This window comes from Musa acuminata, chromosome BXJ2-6 (assembly GCF_036884655.1).
Source record: "Musa acuminata AAA Group cultivar baxijiao chromosome BXJ2-6, Cavendish_Baxijiao_AAA, whole genome shotgun sequence".
NCBI lineage: Eukaryota > Viridiplantae > Streptophyta > Magnoliopsida > Zingiberales > Musaceae > Musa > Musa acuminata.
Genome location: NC_088343.1, coordinates 36,388,646 through 36,409,371, shown reverse-complemented (window position 1 = coordinate 36,409,371; position 20,726 = coordinate 36,388,646). Strand labels below are relative to the sequence as shown.

General features: G+C 33.1%; 1 protein-coding gene across 1 annotated transcript; it reads right to left on the bottom strand.

Moving 5' to 3' along the window:
- Window positions 1–9,590: 9,590 nt before the first annotated feature.
- LOC135613946 (polyamine oxidase 1-like) lies at window positions 9,591–19,530 on the bottom strand. Its single transcript, XM_065110943.1, has 9 exons — window positions 19,509–19,530; window positions 19,167–19,416; window positions 16,701–16,847; window positions 16,362–16,608; window positions 10,744–10,887; window positions 10,460–10,609; window positions 10,049–10,303; window positions 9,873–9,954; window positions 9,591–9,790 (listed from the first exon to the last, which is right to left on the bottom strand). The coding sequence occupies exons 1-9, from the start codon at window positions 19,513–19,515 to the stop codon at window positions 9,591–9,593; spliced, it is 1,482 nt and encodes a 493-aa protein (XP_064967015.1). The 5' UTR covers window positions 19,516–19,530.
- Between the last annotated feature and the right edge of the window lie 1,196 nt (window positions 19,531–20,726).

Genomic DNA, 20,726 nt, shown 5'->3' with positions numbered 1-20,726 from the left:
TCACATAAAAGGCACAGGTCATGTTTGTCATAATTATAGCTATCATTTGAGTTTTTTTTTTTATGTTGATTATAATTCAATAATTATTACGATTATTCTTTTATTATTATTAAAATATTTTGATATAAATTAGATTAAAAAATTTTAGTGAATATTATTTGTAACTTACATCCCTAAGTTTTATCTTATTAGTTGTCAAAATTATCTAGGATGGTATAATTATGAGATGTAAATTAAATAAATATTTTATTATTTATTAGATATTTTTTAAATTATATTTTATATTATTGTATTTATCTTACAATCATCAAAGTGACTCTTTAAAATTTGGTAACAGAATTTGTGTGTCGAATGATCAGGAGTTAAAAATAAGAGATAATGAAGGAAGGATCTAAGAGAACTTGTGGTGGAACGATATGAAAAGAGAAATTGTAGAATATATTTCACAATGTATTCTTTGTTAGCAAGCTAAATTTGAGGGCCATTGCTCATATCTCAATGGAAATGGATGGATTTTGTAATAGGTTACCAAAAACTCATAAAGGAAATGATACTGTTTGGGTGATTGTGGATTGTCTAACCAAGTCAGCACATTAACCAAGTCAGCATGGACAATTGTATTAGATAGAGATCTTTGGAGAAGCTTGTATAAATCTTTGGGACTAATTTGAATTTCAGCACAATCTTCCATCTACAAACAGATAGTTAATCATAAAGAACTATACAAATTCTTGAGGACATGCTTAGATCCAGATCTTGTGTGATGGATTGTGACATATTTTGAGATGCAAGATTATGCTTAGGAGAATTTGTCTACAACAATAATTATCAATCAAGTATTAAAATGACCCTATGTAAAGCTGTGTATGGTAAAAAATGCGGATGATCTATTTGTTGGGAGGACATCAATCAAGGAAACTATTGAAAAAATTAAGTTAATTAAAGAACATTTATTGACAGCTCAAAGCAAGCAAAAGAGTTTTGTTGATAGAATAATATAAGATGTGATTTAGAATTTCAAGTTGGAGATTATGCTTTCCTAAAAGTCTTCCCCAACAAAGACTTGCAAGATTTGGAATGCATGGTCAATTGAGTCTGAGATTTATTAAAATCATTTGAGATCTTAGAGAGAATTGGGAATGTGGCTTATAAACTTGTTTTACCATCTACTTTGATTGGAGTCCATAATATATTTCATGTTTCTATGTTGAAAAAAATTATTCAAGATCAATACAGTATAATTGAACTGACACCATTGTAGTTAAAGAAAGACTTATCATATGAGGAGCAACCTATCAGGATTGTGAACAGAAAGCAGAAGATTTTAAGACGACCAAGTGTACCATATGTTTTACAATGAAAGAATCATAGTAAAGGAGAAATAACTTGAGAGCTCAAGTCCAATTACACTCGAACTATTTTTATAGGGGGGAAGAAGGAAATAGTTATATTTTGTTGAAGGAAATAGTTATAGTAGTAAAAATTTTAAGAAGGACTAAATTGCAAAAGGATAAATTTTCTTTGTCCTTCAGCACTGCCTCTTGCCACTGTCTTAAACCAGCCACCGTAACAAATAAAAGAAAAATGAATGAAAGAAGCAAAACAGATGAACACAGAAGAGAAAAAGGGAAAGAGAAGAAGTGGGGGGAGGGCATTTATCAGGCTTCCTTTTCGGCATTAGGGAACTCGCATCAGAGATCAGAAAACTAAGGTATGATTTTGAATTCTCAAGTTTTTCCTACTAATTAGATTGATAAATAGGATTATTAATTAACTAGTTTAAACTTTTTATGTTAGTAGGATCCTTAATGACCTTAATTAACATTAGCTTATTATTAAAGTTGATGTTTGAATTAAACAAAATAAAGTTAATTCGTGCTTTAAGCTCTAAGTTGTAATTGTAATATGTAAAGTTAATTACTTTAAGTTAGCTGTACTTTAAGTTTCTGATAAAGAAAAAGGAAACAAAGTTAACCTGTAATTGTACTTTAAGCAGCAATTTGTGTTTACAAAAGAATCTTAGGTAGTGATACCTAAGAATAAAAGAGAGATAAAGGCAAGCTGGAGCTGTGCTTATGGTTTAATTAGGAATTGATGAAATTTTTAGAATAATTAGAAATGGTAACAGTAAAAAATGAAGAAGAAAATAGAGTAAAATCAAAAATAATTTACAGATGATATTTTTTTAATATTTAATGGGTGATCAGTGTATAATATTTTGTGTGTAATGGGTGATTAGTTTTAAATGTTATATAAATTGTTAGATTTGAAATAAAAGAAAAAAAATTACTCAAATATTAGTTTTCTAAATATATTTAATACGTTATATTGCATAATTAGTATGGCTACAATTTGGACCTACCAATGAGGGTTATATATTAGTTTTTGTTAAGAAACTAATTTCTTTTGGGCGAAGGATATGTGTTACCTATATCATGAGAGTTAAATATGATTTTGGGCTTTGTCGTGATGATGCAATATAATCGTAACCGTTAGTTTTCTATGACTGTGTTTTTGACATGTACTCTTAGTTAGTGATATTAATTATGAATTTAGATATGCATCATTAGATATATCATTTAAATTATGAATAATTGATCATTGTCGACGACGATGCAGAGGTATGCCTTGTCGAAAGCTTTTCATCTGCCAAGAGACTTGGATCTCTTGATTCCGATAATGCACTGAGAAATGACACTAGTGTTTCGACGGCAGAATCTTCTCCTGTAACAATTGCAGTGGCAGCTCAATCTATCTTGTAAGAGCTAGCCCCAGGATATTTACCAAAGGGTAATTTTGGCAACACAACAAAGACAATAAAGCGGAAATAATAAAAGCGACAAGAACAAATAAAACACCAGAACACCAGATATACGTGGTTCGGTCAAATGACTTTGACCTACATCCACGGAAGAAAGAGGAGCAAACTACTATTATAAAAGAGGGACACTTACAAATGCCTTAGGAAATGTTCCTAGGCCATAAAACACCTTCAGCTTTCTAAACAAGAAGACTTCAAACCATAAGCAGGTTTTCTTGTGATGCCTGCTATACTTCTTGTGGTGTCTGTGGTACTTCTCGTGGTGTGTCTAACATCAAAGCTCATGCCCTTATTTATAGTTCCAAGACGAGACAACAAGTCTGATTTTACCGATGTGGGACTATGGGACTTGCCAAACTAACAAATCTCCACCTTGGCATGTCCCAACAAAACTTGCTCCACCTTCTTCACAAAAGCCCCAACGGGCAATCACCAACAATGAACACCAACCAAGTCCAAGCACTGCTTGAACTTGTAAATCGGAAGAGGCTTCGTAAACATATCAGCTGGATTGTCCTTCGTATGAATTTTCTGAACAAGGACTTTTCCTTCAGCAATCAACCACTTAGCGGAATTATCACAAGAAACTGCATCTGAATAGGAAGTAGGCTCACCAACTTCACTTGTTTCTTCTGCAACAGACAAAGCATATGCAACCAAATTTGCATACCTTTGTGGTGGTCGAATATTTCTCATATGACGCATATGCCATAATTTGGTGATGTCAGAATCAGACAATGATGATGACGAAACTGCAACTGAACCTGTGACAGTAGTTCCCTGCAGAATATATAAGCTACCAGACCTACAAGCTTTCATAACAATAAGAGCACTTCTAGAAACTTTCATAACTCCACCTTCAGCTGTGTATTTACACCCAAGGGCCTCTAGGGTGCCTAAAGAGATGAGATTCTTTTTCAAATCAGGAACATGTCTAACATTAGTGAGCGTCCTCACAATACCATCATGCATTTTAATTCGGATTGTTCCTCTACCAACAACATCACATGCGACATTATTGCCCATCAAAACAATTCCACCATTACAAGATTCATATGTGGAAAACAAATCCCTATTGGGACACATGTGATAAGAACAACCTGAATCTAAAATCCATTCATTTTTAGACTTTGTCCTGTCATCAGTAGCAAAGAAAATATTTCCAAAATTCTCATCAGATGCTACACTAGCTTCAGCGGATTCAATAGTTTTCTCAACAAATTTTTCCTTTTGCTTTAATTTATTTTTCAATTTAAAGCAATCAGATTTAATGTGCCCCATTTTATGACAATATCTGCATTCCAAATTTCTATGTCTGGATTTAGATCTAGATTTAGATCTACTACTGTCAAATTCTCTTTTATCCATTTTATCCCTGACAACCAGACCCTCAGCCTGATTTCCTCTACTTTCCCCAGTGATATCTCTGTCTATTTGCTCCTTAGATTTTAGTGCAGATTTAATTTCCTGATACGAAACTGTTTCTTTTCCATAAATCAAAGTATCACGGAAATGCTTAAAAGATTGGGGAAGAGAACACAAGAGCAACAAAGCCTTATCCTCATCATCAATTTTTGCATCTATATTCTCCAAATCCATAACCAAAGAATCAAACTTATCAAGATGCGAGAGTATAGATGTACCTTCAACCATCCGAAGCATATACAGACTCTGCTTCAAGTAAAGACGATTCTTCACTGTCCTCTTCATGTACAAGGCTTTAAGTTTGTCCCATATGCTCTTAGCTGTAGTCTCCGTAGCTACCTCCCGTAAAACCTCGTCAGAGAGGTTTAGAATGATGCTGGATCGGGCCTTCTTATCCATACCCGCAAGATCTTCCTTTGACATACCATCTGGAATGTTCTCAGCACCCTGAAGTGCCAAATCAACTCCGTCTTGAACCAGAATGGCCTCCATCTTGAGTTGCCACATGCCGAAGTTGACATTTCTGTCGAATTTCTCGACAACGATCTTTGATATTGTCATTGTTGCCAAAAGATCCCAGAACCAGGCTCTGATACCAGTTTGTAAGAGCTAGCCCCAGGATATTTACCAAAGGGTAATTTTGGCAACACAACAAAGACAATAAAGCGGAAATAATAAAAGCGACAAGAACAAATAAAACACCAGAACACCAGATATACGTGGTTCGGTCAAATGACTTTGACCTACATCCACGGAAGAAAGAGGAGCAAACTACTATTATAAAAGAGGGACACTTACAAATGCCTTAGGAAATGTTCCTAGGCCATAAAACACCTTCAGCTTCCTAAACAAGAAGACTTCAAACCATAAGCAGGTTTTCTTGTGATGCCTGCTATACTTCTTGTGGTGTCTGTGGTACTTCTCGTGGTGTGTCTAACATCAAAGCTCATGCCCTTATTTATAGTTCCAAGACGAGACAACAAGTCTGATTTTACCGATGTGGGACTATGGGACTTGCCAAACTAACATATCTCCGATACGCTGTCGGTCACAGCATCTACGAGCAGAAAAGATAAGAGCTCAGACAGAGGTCACAGATGGTGAGGCTGATTCATCTGGGCCATCAAAGGATAAATTCATGAGAACCAATCATCAGCATAAACATTGAGCCAGAGCAGACGGTGGTTCAGCAGGATGTGATGTAGATATGTACGTGAAAAGCATGCAGGAGTTTACAGAGTCATTGGCTAAGATGAAGCTTCTCATGGATATGGAGACCAGCAGCAGCCCGAGTGTGGAGAATGGTAGTAGTCATCATAGTGAGAGGAAGCAGACAACACCAAAAGGCATTGGCTCCAAAGTTTTCTACGAAAGTAGGGCTTGTTAGAAAATAAATAGATAAAAAGTTGTAGAAGAAGTTGATTGTTATTAACATATCCCCTTCCTTTTATACAGGTTAGAAGCGAGAATTTTCCTCAACAGGTTAGAGGATTTCCCTCAACAGAGTAGAGAGATTTTCTCAAACAGTTAGGAAAATTTTATCTACTTATCAGGGCTTTCTTCCTCTCAAGGTATCCAAGTTCCTCTACAACTTCCAATTAGATGATCAATTTACTACAAGATTGTCAGATAATATAAACATGTTCTACGTGGTTTAGTACTGTCAGAAATATTAGATGGCATGGTCATGATAAACACTGTTTTTTTTTTTATCTGATAGAGGTAAATATATATTGATGCAAACTATGATGAAAACACAGACCTAACAGCTACATCAGTAGCTGAATCACCAAAAAATGGAGATGCATAATTTCTCCCAAAACTGGCAGCCCTATCTGCCATCCAATTGCTCTCTCGAGGGATAAACTCGATACTGCTTACAGACAACCTATTACAAAACATAACAATGTCTCGTAAAAGAGACCGAAGGAACCAGCGAACTGGAAATGTTCCTTGGGACAAAATGCACGAGACTCTGGGAGTCGGTTCTGATTCGGAGCCGTGAAAGATTCAGCTCCTTGCTTTGTTTAGCCCAGCCAGTAGAGCACAGGATGCAGCCATATAACGGGGTTTGAAACACTGCGAGGGCATCCTCCGAACACCAATCGATCAACCATCCCTATTTAATTGGATAAGTCTAGAATTAAAATGGATCAAAATTTAAGTTTTCTTGAATTGGATCTAAACTTAATTGATTGAATTTAAATCTAATTAAGCAATCAAAATAAAGTCATGATCAAATTCGATCGAAGTATTTGATTAAAATAAATAAAATTAGTCAATTTTATAATTGAGGACATGAGTAGAATTTTTTAATTTTTAAAAGGTAAAACTATAATTTTAATTATGATATACAATGAAAATCTCTAATTTATTGAGGGCATAATTGGAAAGTCAACTTAGGAACACATATTAAAATTATCTGATTTATTAGGGGTAAAATTATTCTTTTAATTAAAAACCTTGATTGTCACTCCCTTTTATGATTGCTACACACGGTGTAGCCACCATTATCGTACGTAGTTGTCGCCTGCATGTAACCTTCCTACCCATATGCGATTGTGCGCACATGTTAGCTAGACGTCTCCCAAGGTTGCCATGGCATGGCTATGCACTCACATTGCTTAGCAACCTCGTTGGCCTTCAACATCCAGGACATCGTAATAGCATTACTGTAACTATCGTAGCAATTGCAAGCAGTGGCAGTGTTGATGCAACCATCGCACGTAACCGCGTAGGCAGTAACGCTACTATTGCCATCACTGGGCTATCGCACCCCACAATGCTTATACTAAGTATACAACCGTTGCCTTCAACTAGGCCGATGGCCACCGAAAGTCATTGCCCTTAACAAAATTATTGTTAACATAGATGAATCATTCATTTATCGTAAATCAAAATCAAATAATATCTTTTCACATGTGAAAGGTGCTATTTCAAGTAGATCTAAAGTATTTGATTTAATAAAATGACTCTAATACTAATTGTTAATATAAAAACTATCATTATGCTTCTATTATATGAAAAATTTTAATGTCAAAATCTAAAATCAAATAATAATAGATCAAATTTATGATGCATACCTTTCGATGTTATTTAAATTTTTTTTTTATCTAATCTACGGGTGTATCATCAGATTTAAAAGCTATAATGGTGTCGATGTATAAGGAGAACTAGATTTATCTCTTTTTTTTTCTATAAGATCACTATAAATGATGAATTAAAAAAAAAGAATGATTTGTAATCTCTCGTATCTCCCCCTATAAGTTTCACTTAATGTCATATGTATGAAGTACATGTTTTCATCTTTCATTTCTTTCTTTTGTAAAAATTTGCATTACTTAGAAAGTGAATGAGAATATAAAGTTGTCATCCATGTCAGGAGTCGGAAGATAATTTCATGTTTTCCTTCCTAACGCATCATATAAAAACTCTATTTAATTAGGTCACTGTCACATGTTTTAACCTTTAGCTGACAAGAATCTAGGGAAGACACGATGCTCATACTGTGAGGGGTCAAGCTACCTTTTCTTTGTGTAATCTATTTAAAGTGCATGCATATCACATGATCTGTTTATAGTTTAGGGTATAGGAGACTAGAGGATAATTCCAAGGCAAATATATTTAATATCGTATACAATATTACATCCATACTCTTATTTTTCTAAGTGGTCTCGAAGTAATCTAGATGACTATCATATTCTAATAAAAATAATTAATTAATCAATCATATTTTCTGATAACGACACCAACCTCTGCCATTTCTCACTTTTCTTGTAACCACTTGCATGGCTTTAGGTGAAGAAGGTGATGATGCATGCCGGAAGCTGGATTAAGTAACCTAGAGAAGATGTTCATATTGCCAGAGCCCTCAGATTCTTTTTCATTGTTTAGTCTGTGTAAAGTACATGCGCAATGCATGATTCGTTTGGAGTTAGGTTACAAGGTTTTGTACTGTACTACACCCATGATTCTTGTCATTACATTGCCATCCTTTTTAATCTCTCTTCTGTTGGGAATAATTTTGTTTTTACTCTGATCAGGAGTCTTATTTTGGGTTAGAAGTTCGAGATTTATTATGAATAAAATACATTTATCTATTGCGCGGTAGCTAAGAGAGAGAGAGAGAGAGAGAGAGAGGGTTTCTTATGAATAAAAACACTTGTCATAAACACTTGTGGTAAGATAAACAAGAAAGATTCTGTGGTAAGCATGAAGGAATGTACCCAAGTATAGAGGGAGGAATAGATTTAATCTTGAAGGTCATGTTAAAGAGACAGAAAAGGTCAACAGTGGTCTGACAAACATTTTATCTATTGGATCATAATCCTTTTTTTTTTATGTTACCACAAAATTTTAATCCGATCTGGAGATGCCGTTTGTCTATAAGATAATAATGCATGGTAACCATGGCAATGAAATAAATAAAATTTGTCATTAACCTTAATTCCCATTTTTTATTTGATCATGAGAATGAATTAATGATTGTCAGTATATATATTACCTTATATAAGCTAAGAATATGTTCTAAACATATGGATAAGGTGCTTCTTATCATGACTTTTACTATGAGATTAGGGTATATAAGTATATTACATGTTTTCTTTACTATTAATTATTGTTGTCACTTAGGTTTAAATCATATAAATTATTATTGAAAATATTAATTGTATGTGATTTATGATATATATGTAAACCTCGAGCTCAAAGTTGTAATTCTTGTTGTTGAAGAAATGTATGTTTAACTATAAATATTTATAAATGAAAGAGCTTCTCGAACAGATAATTTTACTAAATAAAAGAGTCATCTACTTTGAGAGGAACACTAGGAATCCTATTTTTATATTTTTTTCTATTATTATGCCACTCAAAATTCGTAAAAAAATTATCTCGTTTGAATTTCATATATGAAACTATATATATACTTGAATATCGGTATTATATTTTTTTATATAAATTGATATGGTTGATGGAAGAATATCATATTCTTTTGTGAAGAAAGAATTGTGAGCTATCACAGTGATTGTTAAGTGTGACGATTGATAAATTATTACAATGTAAAAGCATTATGGTGGTTATTCAATCATAGGAAATATGGATATTATTACTGTGATAAAAGTATCATTTTGAATAATAGTAGTATTATGATTATCTATGGTAGGGTAAAAATATCTACTAATATAATTAAATAACCACAATAATAAGTGTAACTATTATTGTGGATAAATAAAAATAGCTATTGATATAGCTAGAAAAGTTTATTGTGATTGAAAAAACATGCATTATCATAATTGAATTACCACAACAATATATAGACATTTACCTGTAGTTAAAAAATCTTTAATTATTTCTTTTCACGATGTGACTTATTTCCAAGGTTTTTAACCTTAGGGCTATATGTTACTACAGTTACAAACAACAGGGACATACAGGTGAGGAGCACATATAGGAATATGTTTTGTTGTAGTGAATCCTTGGGCTTGATTTTGTACTCGCAGGTCTTGTACTTGACACACTTGATCATCATATTGGCACAATCAATCCCTGAGAAGTTGTTCAATCATCAAACTATTGTTCTTTAAATCCAAACTATTTTTAAGGTAAATGTAGAAGAAGCAAAACTCACCTGCAAGATATGCACCATGGACGTAACCATTATAATGCTGGCTTGTGTGCTCGCCAGTGAAATAAACCCTTCCAATTGGTGCCTTCACAATATATTTGTCAACATTTACACACTATAATTACCGGATATCTATTTATAAGAATGATATGTGATATATATATATATATATAGATTACCCTGATCTGATCATACTCGTATCGGTTGACACCAAGTGGCCAGTTGGAGAAGGATCCCTTGAAGAACCTATCAGACCACCACCTGGGAACGAGGATATCTGTGGCCTCAGGAATGTGTTTGCCGAACATGTTCCTTAAGACCTCCATGGCTTCTGCCTTTGTTTGGGAGTCTGGCTGCTGCTCTATCCTCCTTGATTCCTCATCTGTTACTGTGACCAATAGAACATTGGCTCCTGGGTATTGCTTCTCGAAATGCTGCATGCAGCCATGATTCATGCTTTGTGAGGCTAACATATATCGACACAAGCTTCGCTAGATTTTGCTCATTGTTCTCAATAAAAGGAGGGTTAACTCTTTGTTGGTCTACGTTTCTAAATGCAAATAGATGTGTTGATAGCATCATCATAGCACCTGCCACACTGGATAGTATCCTCTCCTTTCACTGGCATACAGAAAGTGTTCCGTCCCTTCTCCATCGGGCCAAAACTTATGAGGGAACTTGAAAAAGATCTTGGTGTACACAGACATACCGAACTGGCATATCGCGAGGTTCTTCCATTGCTACAATTAAAAAGATGATGTATAAGGTCACATTATCCCAAAGCAAGCAATAGTAGTAACTACTACAAAATTTACAGGAGAAGAAAATAAAAAATATATTATTTTTTAAATAGCTAAAAGGAAAAAAAACTTACGGGCAAGTCTGGCTTAAACTTGATGAGCTTGCTCTGAAGAACACCAATACTGACTGAAACGATTACATAATCTGCATTGTAAAATGATCCATCCTCGGTGGTAACAGTTACACCACTCGTAGAGTGTCTTATATCTCTCACTACCTGTAATTATTAATTAAGTAAAATTTAGTTAAACAAAAATATTTATAATAATAGTATGTAATTTCTGCTAGAAAAAATTTGTGGAAAAACCTCCCTAATTTTATTTTATTTTTGCATAGTGTCTCTTATTTCTTTTTTTTGTGTACAGGTTTTTTTTCCATATGCAATAAAAGTACTTCAAAAATAGAGGATATTTTTCCCTCTTTTTCAGTTATTTGTTCCTTCTGATAGAATTGGTTCAAGTCATGATTTTAGACCAGTTCAAAACAATAATTTAGTTTACAAATCAATATAATTCATATTTGAAAATATACGAATTAAAAAAATTAAAATAATTATTCAAAATAAGTTTAAATAAAATAGAAATATTTAATATGATAAATGCTTGCAAAATAATAAGATAAATTGAGTAACCATATGAACGACTATAATAAAATATAGATAATGTAAAATTAATTATATATTTAAATTAAAAATAATTTTATAAACAAAACATAAATAAAAATAATTTATAGTGACATTTTAAATAAAATAATTTTAATCAATATTTTAAAAATAATAAAATTTAAAATTTAATATTATCTATATTTTTATCTTAAAATATTAAAAATTAAATATTGATGATGAGTTTAAATCAAACTAGTCAAGGTTAATATATATCAGGTCAAACACCAATTCAACCTAACAACTTAAATTATTAGATTGTGAGTCAAATTTAATAGATGTCACTTGACTGTCTCAATATTTTTCAATGTAAGACTATTTTTTTAGTTAATCTCTACTCACACATTAATATTTTTTGATATAGAATATCAATTTAGTTCATATCCAAGTTCCTAATTTCATTATTAATTAATTAAAATATGATTAAAAAATCAAATTATTTGAAAGTTGTAAAATATATAAGCTAATAAATATTTACTGATTCAAAAAAAAAAAAACACACACACACACACAGAGTTATGGATGGGAACATCATCATGCTTCAACCTAATCATAGTGCACTAGTGTGGTGCCATGGAAGAATGGAGAGATAATAGAATTGATCTGAAAGGTCAACATTGGTCTGAGAAACCTTTATTTATCGGACCAGACTTTTTTTATTTCACCGCAGGATTCTAATCTGTTGCAGTTTGGCATAAGATAATAATGCATGGTAACCGTGACAATAAAATAAGTACAAGATACGTTCATGACACTGGAAGAGTAATGGTGTTCCAACAACAGGTGCATTTAAATACGAGGGTATGTAATGATGTTTGCAAAGAGACAAGTGAAAGCTAAAGCTTTGGACGCGGACAATTGCCAATGAACAATTATACTTGCAGCTCACTGTGCTACTTGGCAATAAAATAATAATGAATCATAAACATTACAGCAAAGTTGGTAGAAAGATAGGTCTAGGAAATATGGAAGAGTCATCAGATCCATATATATATATATATATATATATATATATATATATATATATATATATATATATATATATATATATATCCCTTTCTCTCAAATTGATAATTTTTGTATTAATTCCTTAGAAAATAACTTTCTATTCAATCTTTTAATTCTTTAAAATATTAAAAAATTATCAAAAATAATTAAATAAGATTTTGATTGTCTGCTTACATCACGGATCTAAATCAAACATGAGTTTAGCTTTCAAGATAGGCTTGATGTAGAGAATAAAGAAATTTAAGAGTTATCTTACAATAAAAGCTCCTATGATTCTTAAGTAAGGATTCAAAGGATTCAAGAGTAGGAGTAGAGTTCTTTTTGACTTTTAGAGAGTTTTGAAGACACATCTACATAGGACCTTTTATGATGGATTGAGATGATCGAGTTAATATGAGTGGTGATTATGCGAAATAGTTGACCAATCATGGAGTTATTTGTTGAATAGTCAGACATTACAATTATGGGAGTAATGTTCATATTGACTTCTAAGATGACCACTTATCATGCAAGGTTAAGTGGACCTTCATGCTAGCGTAGATTCGACGTCATTATAGGATGGTCATTCAATGGATGTAGGACCTTCAAACTTATAGATCTTCAACTTGGTTATCCACCCTATGTATCAATATTAGAGTCGAGACTTGGTTCCCTTTCTACCATTTCTTTGTCCTGATATGCATCAAAGATCTCGTATGCTTAAATGGCACCAAATCTATGATAGTATCTTGTATCATTTGTTGAGGAGTGTCATGATTGACATTATATTGACATTGAGCTTATTTTATGTGTGTTATAACATATGCTTCGGGGGGTTTATCTTATTTCCTTCCAATCTAAAGTGTTGCAAGATCCAAGGGGCTCCGAGCTCCAATAAGAATAAAAAGAATTTTTTTTAATATGTTTTCAAGGAGGGGGTGGTCTTTTAGTCTTGATTAGATTACTCAAATATTTGTTGATACTCACTTGATGATGGCCATAGTAGACAATTTACTTGAATATATTGAGCTTGTTTGATTCACTTGAATATCTTAAGCGTTATCTGAATTCACCACCATTGTCAAGATGAGAGAGAAATGACTCATAGTAGTTAAACTTAGTACTGGTAGCTCTATTAGAATGCTTAGGAATTCAACAATCTATGTCTCTTTAGCTCCAATTAGTCTCTTCCTCAAGTCCTCTAAGATAGCTCAATCAGTGACCTTAATCTGGCTATTTGATTGAGGATTTCTTTATCATTATTTGACTTTAGATGTTGGGTAGGCTCTTGACGCTAATTTTAGGAGCACCCCTATATTTTCTTCATAGGGCACTTGCTCAATCTAGAAAGAAAGATAAATATGCAATTAGCAGCTTGGTCTTAAGGAAGTATTTTGCCATGGTAGAAATGCAAGCTTCATATCTCCTATTGATATGGTTTACTACTAGCTAAGAGACACTATATAATTTTTAAGTATTCTATAGATATATATTTGCATCAATATAATGAAAGCCTCATATTTGGCTTCATTATTAGTTACTTTGATTACAAATCGGAATGTATACTCATGTATCCCCACTCTACGAGATCAAGTCAACCTCTCCCTTATTGCTGTTGTTAAATTATCGATATGAAGCATCTAGGGCTTACTTAGCATCTAGTATCAACTCTAATGAGTAAGTCATCTCAGCGATGAGGTCGATTAGTGTCTGGGTTTTTATGCTAATTTGGGGACAATAGGATGTATGAACCCTCCTAACTTAATTGACTATTTTATGAGTCAATTCAACTTCAATAAAATATAGTGGAGAGGTTGATTTATTATTATATAATATAGTACCTAGAAATAGGAATAGAACTTTTGAGCAGCTAATAACAAAACAAATGCTATTTTCTCATAAGTGGGGTAGCATTGCTCTACATACTTTAAGATGTGCCTGATATAGTAAATTAATATTCATGATTGAGTTACCAACATGTAAATGTATAGCTCATCGTCAGAGTTAGAGCTCTAAAGTTATGTAGAATTTGAAATGAACTGAGATATATCTTCAATTTATCAAATGTCATCTAGCCGATCCAATAAAAAAATTTAGGATGTCTAAGTGCCTCAAAAAGGGTAGGCATCTATCGCCAGTTTAAAATGAGAAGTGATTCAAGATGACAATGCTTCCAATTAATTGTTGAATCTTTATTACTAAAAATTAAAGACTTTCAAGGATAGCCTTGACCTTCTTTGAGCTAATATCAATTCCTCTATTCCTCTCTAATAGATTATGAACTCTAGAAATTTGCTTGATCCAATGCCAAAACTATACTTTAGAGGGTCTAATCACATTCAAAACTATTTGACGGTGATAAAAGTTCCTTCAATGTTAGTCAAATGGTGTTGACCTCTTTAGTTTTTGACCAACATATCATCGACATAGATCTTCATGTTACATTCAATTTTTGAATATTTTATTGATGATTTTTTAATAAGTAGCATCCATATTTTTTAGTCGAAATGGCATAACTTTATAACAACTTATTGAGTCTATCGTGCATCTACTTCCTTAGCTTCTATCAAATTAGGTGATGTTCTGATCAATATTGAGTCGGTGTGCCAATATAGTTCAGTCAATGGATGGTCTGATCTAATAGAGCTGGATATAGAGGCACTTCAATCCTAAAGTCTACGACTTTAGGATGACTCTACTAACCCACGCCTCAACATGTTATGACCCAAAGAAGGTCAAAGCTATCCCGGATATAGTGATAACTCTATTAAACCTACTCCGCTTCATACTTGTGTCGACTTGTACCATCTTGTGGAGATAATAATTCACTATAGTGGTCCTTGTTGCTCCATTTCTGCACTAAACTGAAACAAGAATTGCATATGCATCATTCTCCCCAACTTGTAAGTTTCCCACATATATAACATGAGAAATACAGAAACTAACAAGTTTTTTATTAGTTGTTGAATCAAAAGCACAGAACGAAACATCGTGGCTTAGTTCATGTAGGTGATAGGTTGACATGAACTAGCCTAAATCTTTTTGCTACTCACTTGAACACTGATGGCAAGATTCATCCATCAGCAGTTGCCCTGACTTCCTTGAGCAGGAGATCATAATGTGACTGCACACTTAGCCTTATAAGATCCCGTTTCCCACATCTTCAAACTAGGATTGCAGAGCCTCAAGCTCTCTACTGGTGGATTCATCTTGCCATAAGTGTTTAAGAGGGTATCATAAAGATTAAGATAGGTTAATACTATGTATCATCTGCATGAATATGAATTGTGGTAGCTACAGTGATTTCTCCTATAATTTTGATTCAACAACTCATTAGACATTTATAGAAGATGAAACAAGCTTCAGAATAATATGTGTAAGGTTAGAATAATGACATTGGTTTTATTGCTCATGTGTCTCATGTCAACAAGTAAATGCCATTAAGTTTCTTATGTCAAGCAGATGGATATGAGATCAAAAGAGAATTATACCATATTTTGCGCATAAAATAAGAACCTAAATTCCCGACAATGGTCGACCGTGATATAATGTAAAAGAAACTAAAAAGTTCCCTTGTCTTATTTTTTTTTTTCCAAGAATTTAATTCCCATGTTTCATACAATGGTAGATTATTTTCCTGAATACTTCAAAAGAAAATGATATAGAAAACATCACATCACTACCCTATATTGTGCCCACTCTTATACACTATTAAGTTTTTTCCTCTACATTTTTAATATTATTTTCCACAAGGAGCTGCAATGTAAAAATATATTGTCTGAGATAATTTAGGTCAAAGAATATTATAGAAAATACTTTCTAGTATTTTTATCAGTATTTCCTGGGACCTTATTTTCTATCTTAAATTAGAAAGAATAAAAGGTCACTTAAACTATATCATCTACAAAATTTTCTTATCACTTAAAATAAGAAAAAAGCTTGTTTTGATAATTGGACATAAAATTGGAGATATATATAAAGCATGACATGAAAGTGTGTGCTGACTACAGATTATCAATCAACGAGTACTATAAAGCATTTACCTTTCCTAAGAGGAGACGAGGATCGACAATGGAGCTGTTCTTGGTCGTCCTTAGGAACTGGCCAGCCAAGTCATACACCAAACTCTCAAACCCTCGTTGGTCCGCCACAAAGTAGGCTTCCTTACCGAAGTTGGCAAAGGTGGGCAAAGGAACAGTATTCTGTAGACTCGTCACCCGTGGTGGCTCCGCGAACTCGTAATCGCAGTTGAAGTAGTCCATCAGCATTTCCAACGCAGTAGAGGGAACCCTGCATGCATGCAAAACCATATGTCAATGCATGCGCTTGCATGTTGTTTAAACAACGGATGGAAGAATGTGCTAGCAGAGCGATAGATTTACTGGTCCTTCAAGCGTTGAGATGCCAAAATGGAGATGTCCTCATGACCACTGGGAGGTAAGGATTTGGAGAGCTTCTCCCCAAAGCTCTTGACCTTGTCTGCCTCCTCGATAACCTTATCGACTTTGGACCTTGGGTAAAGCCCACCACTAGATAGGTACAAATGAGATAGTTAAAAACCAAGATGGAGAAAGAAAGGAGATAGAAAGCTTATCACATGGAATACCTACAATAAATAAAAACAATATAATATTTTATTAATAAAAAATTAATTATAAACCCCTGCTATGCATTGGTTCTATTATTCCTCTCTTGATTTCTCCTTGTACACTTATGAGAGGAGATGATAACCCTAATTGTTAAGGCAACTATTTCTAAGACGATTCAAACTCCTAACTAGTTCAGACTCATACTTTTACCTTAATCTAGATTTGGACTTCCTGTTTATGTAAACTAGGATTATTAACATTATCTTAGCACTCTTGTATAATGCTAATATCTCTAATTTCATTTTTATCCCTTTAAAATAATAAAAATAGACAAAGGCTCAATGAAAATATTTGTAGGATAGTATCTTTTGTCATAGCATCTAAGTTTTTATACTTCAAACATCTGTGATAGACTGATTACCTGAGAGTGATAGTTATTGTCTTGTAAAAAAAAAAAAAAACTTAATTCGTCTAAAATTATTGTCAAAGTGTAAAATGAATCCATTATTATCTCTTATCAGAAAATAAGAATCAGTCTTGATCTCCTGTTTTGCTTTCTTCTTAAGATTAGCAAGTTCTTTTAACTTAAACAAATGTACATCTTTCAAAAGTTTCAACTAAAGATTGTATTTTACTTGTTGGAGCTTCTTCTAAAGAACTTAGTAAAGTCTGAGATGATGAATGACTGCTACTTTCAATGCTTATAGAACTTCCTTTAGAAACATTTTGACATTGAAGTTGCAAAATTTACATTCTTTAATTTGAAGTCTGACCCAATAATAGTATTGGATTTCAATTGAACATTGATTTTAAGAAGATTCATACATTGGTTAAAAACTACATCATGCATCTCGTCATCTTTATCTAATGTTATAATATCACCATCTTAATCAACATCAATAAGAATAATGTCAGCTTCGAACTTAAAAACATCAATAAGAATAATGTCATATTATGATTTTAAGTCTTTATAGGCATTAAACCACTTAAATAAATTATCATACTTTTCCTTAATCACAAAGTCACACTTGTTTGGTGCACAATTAATAGATTGACATGTAAAAAAAGTAAACTTTCATATTCCTTATCTCCCCTACAAAATTAACTTATTTATACTATCTTTTTAAATACCAAAAATTTTCGATACATCGATACTTCTTACAATAATAATATTAAATATTATTTTATAAGAAGTTTGACTATTACCATTAGTCCACTTGCCCCACGACCATGGCCACTAAAATTTTGTCTATTTAGTTTTTCTACATCATTATTTTCTTTTTTCCTTCTCCTTCTAAATATTCAATTTACTTTGCAATTCAATATTAGTATTTCAAGTTCTACTCAATATACAGTCATGTGATTGTAAAAAACTAAGCAATCCACAAACATATAAGTTAGATCGATCTTTTGATTCTTCAATAATAGTAATATATATATGACTATATTTATCTCAAGGACCTCTTAAAATTATTTTAATAATTTTTTATTAGAAATTAATTGTTTGTATCTTCTCATTTGATTAACTATATCCATATCTGTTGAAAAGTAAACTTACATTGTTTCACTTCCATATGCAAATAATTCTTTTAATATATCTTCAAAGAGTTTGGAGTCCAACAATCAATACCTTAGAGCATGGCACTCTTGCTCCAAAATCATCTAAGCCTCCTTAGAATTTATTGTAGTAGAAATTCAAAAAAATATACATCTCATCAACTATTTGTTGAAGCAAATAGAGGGTGTGCAGATGGTTTCTTTGATCTTCCTTCATGGCTCTAGCTACATCATGATATTCTAAAACAGTCTCCCATAAGGCATCAAAACCAAGTTTTCATCTTCATATTAATATCAAATAATTAACTCTTCTGAAAATCGAGACCATCGACTATAAAAGTCCCATGGTGGCACTAATGCTACTGCTCACCGTCATAAATAAAAATATCATAGTTTTGATATCATTTTGTTGAAAGTCGATAGAGGAAATAGAAGGCCAATGATGCGGAAGAACTAGAATAAATCAAAAAAATAAAAGACTATTTGATAAATAAAATAAACCTAAGTATAATCGTTCTACCAATACTCTACAACTCGTTAGAACTCTTGAATAGTTTTAGGGTTAGAAGGATTAAGAAAAATAGGAGTTTGAGTTAATCTTACAAGTGGGATTATTAGCATTATCTTAACATAGATGGAAATGAATAATATTAAAAGAACTATGAGTGTAAGAATGTGGATTACACGGAAAGCTTTGATTACTTCTCTTTGTAGGTGTTGGAGGAGATGTTGCGAAAGTCTGAGATGAATTTTCTCATGTGGAGCTTATTGGCCATTTCCCAAATGGGGTTCATCTCGAGGCCATTCACTCCTTGTACCCAATTGGCTCCCACCTCCACGTTCAACCCTGTGAAGCTAGCCTTACGCATACGGCCACCGATGCGGTCCGTGGCCTCGAGGATCAATATGTCCTTTACGCCGGCATCTGATAGCGTCTTCGCAGCAGAGATCCCTTCGTAAATTGGTTTCATGTTCATTAGAGGCTTGAAGTACATGCATCGATTGCACTTAAGGTTGTCAGGAGAAACTGATTAAAAATGTTACCAGACATGCCGGCTCCGACGATGATGACTTTTGGGCCAGCGACCGCAAAACCTTCGACGGTGACTTTGTAAATGAGCAAAAGAGCTACGATAACATCAGTGGCTCCCATCTCACTTTGCCACCTCTCCGTGACTTTAACTGCAGATGTGAAGGATGCCCGTCCTATGGTAGGTAATTGGACTTATATAAACTAGGGAGGAGGGAGGGAGACGTTGGGACAAAAAATAAAAGATAAAAAAGTAAACATAGTCTGATTAATAAAACTTTAAAGGATAAGATTTAGATATCATTTGAAAGTACATATTTGTTAACTCAAATAATGTTTTTACCGAGCTAATTACAAATTATCCCCTTACTTGAACCCTATTAGCATTGTAGTCCTTATACTTCAAAAAATTTATATTGGGATCATTATAATTCTAAAAATAAAATAAATAACTTTGTTTATCCTAAAATTATTAATTGTCTTGATAAATTGATAAAAAACAGAACACGTGACATCAATACAATAGTGATGAGCAAAAAAGTAATTTTAATATCTTTTTCGTTTCTAACCACTTCACCGATAAAAAGATAATTTTAATAGCTCACATATTATGTTTTCTATTGACGATGTTAGGACAAATAATATTATTTTTTTTACTTTTAGAATTATAAGGATCTTAATATAAATTTTTTAAGTATAAGGACGATGATACTAATATAGTTTAAATAAAAGAGGTAATATATAATTAGTTCGTTTTATAGTTCAAATAGAAAAGGTAATATGTAATTAATCCGTTTTGATCCCTTTGATCTAAGTGTATCATTAAATTCATTCCCCTATGATATCACCATGAACGTAAAGATTTCTCATAATTTAAAGTAACCAGTTGATATATCACTATATAGGGAGTGAATCTGTAACTAGTAATAATAATCCAAACAATGGATTTTGAATGTACTCTCTCTCTCTAACTTTCTAGAGAGAGAAGTGCTGGGTGTTTCTCACCATGGTGGTGTGAAACCCCATCCCCATGTCTCCTTCAACAACTCGTCCCCCTTCTTCCTCTGTGTGCACTGGAGGAGATCTGATTGACACATGGCTCCAAAGATGCTGAAGCGTGATAAGGGCAAGGCGATCATGGTGGACTCCTCACCACCGTCGCCTTCATGTGTTGGGAAGTCTCTGGCCCCCTTGCGGCCTCATCTTCATGCGTCAACTAGGACTGAGAAGGC

Coding starts and splice junctions, on each gene's coding strand:
- LOC135613946 (XM_065110943.1), bottom strand. Junction 10,304..10,459: donor GATACTATCCAGTGTGGCAG/GTGCTATGATGA, acceptor GGCTGCATGCAG/CATTTCGAGAAGCAATACCC. Junction 9,791..9,872: donor CCATGGTGCATATCTTGCAG/GTGAGTTTTGCT, acceptor ACAACTTCTCAG/GGATTGATTGTGCCAATATG.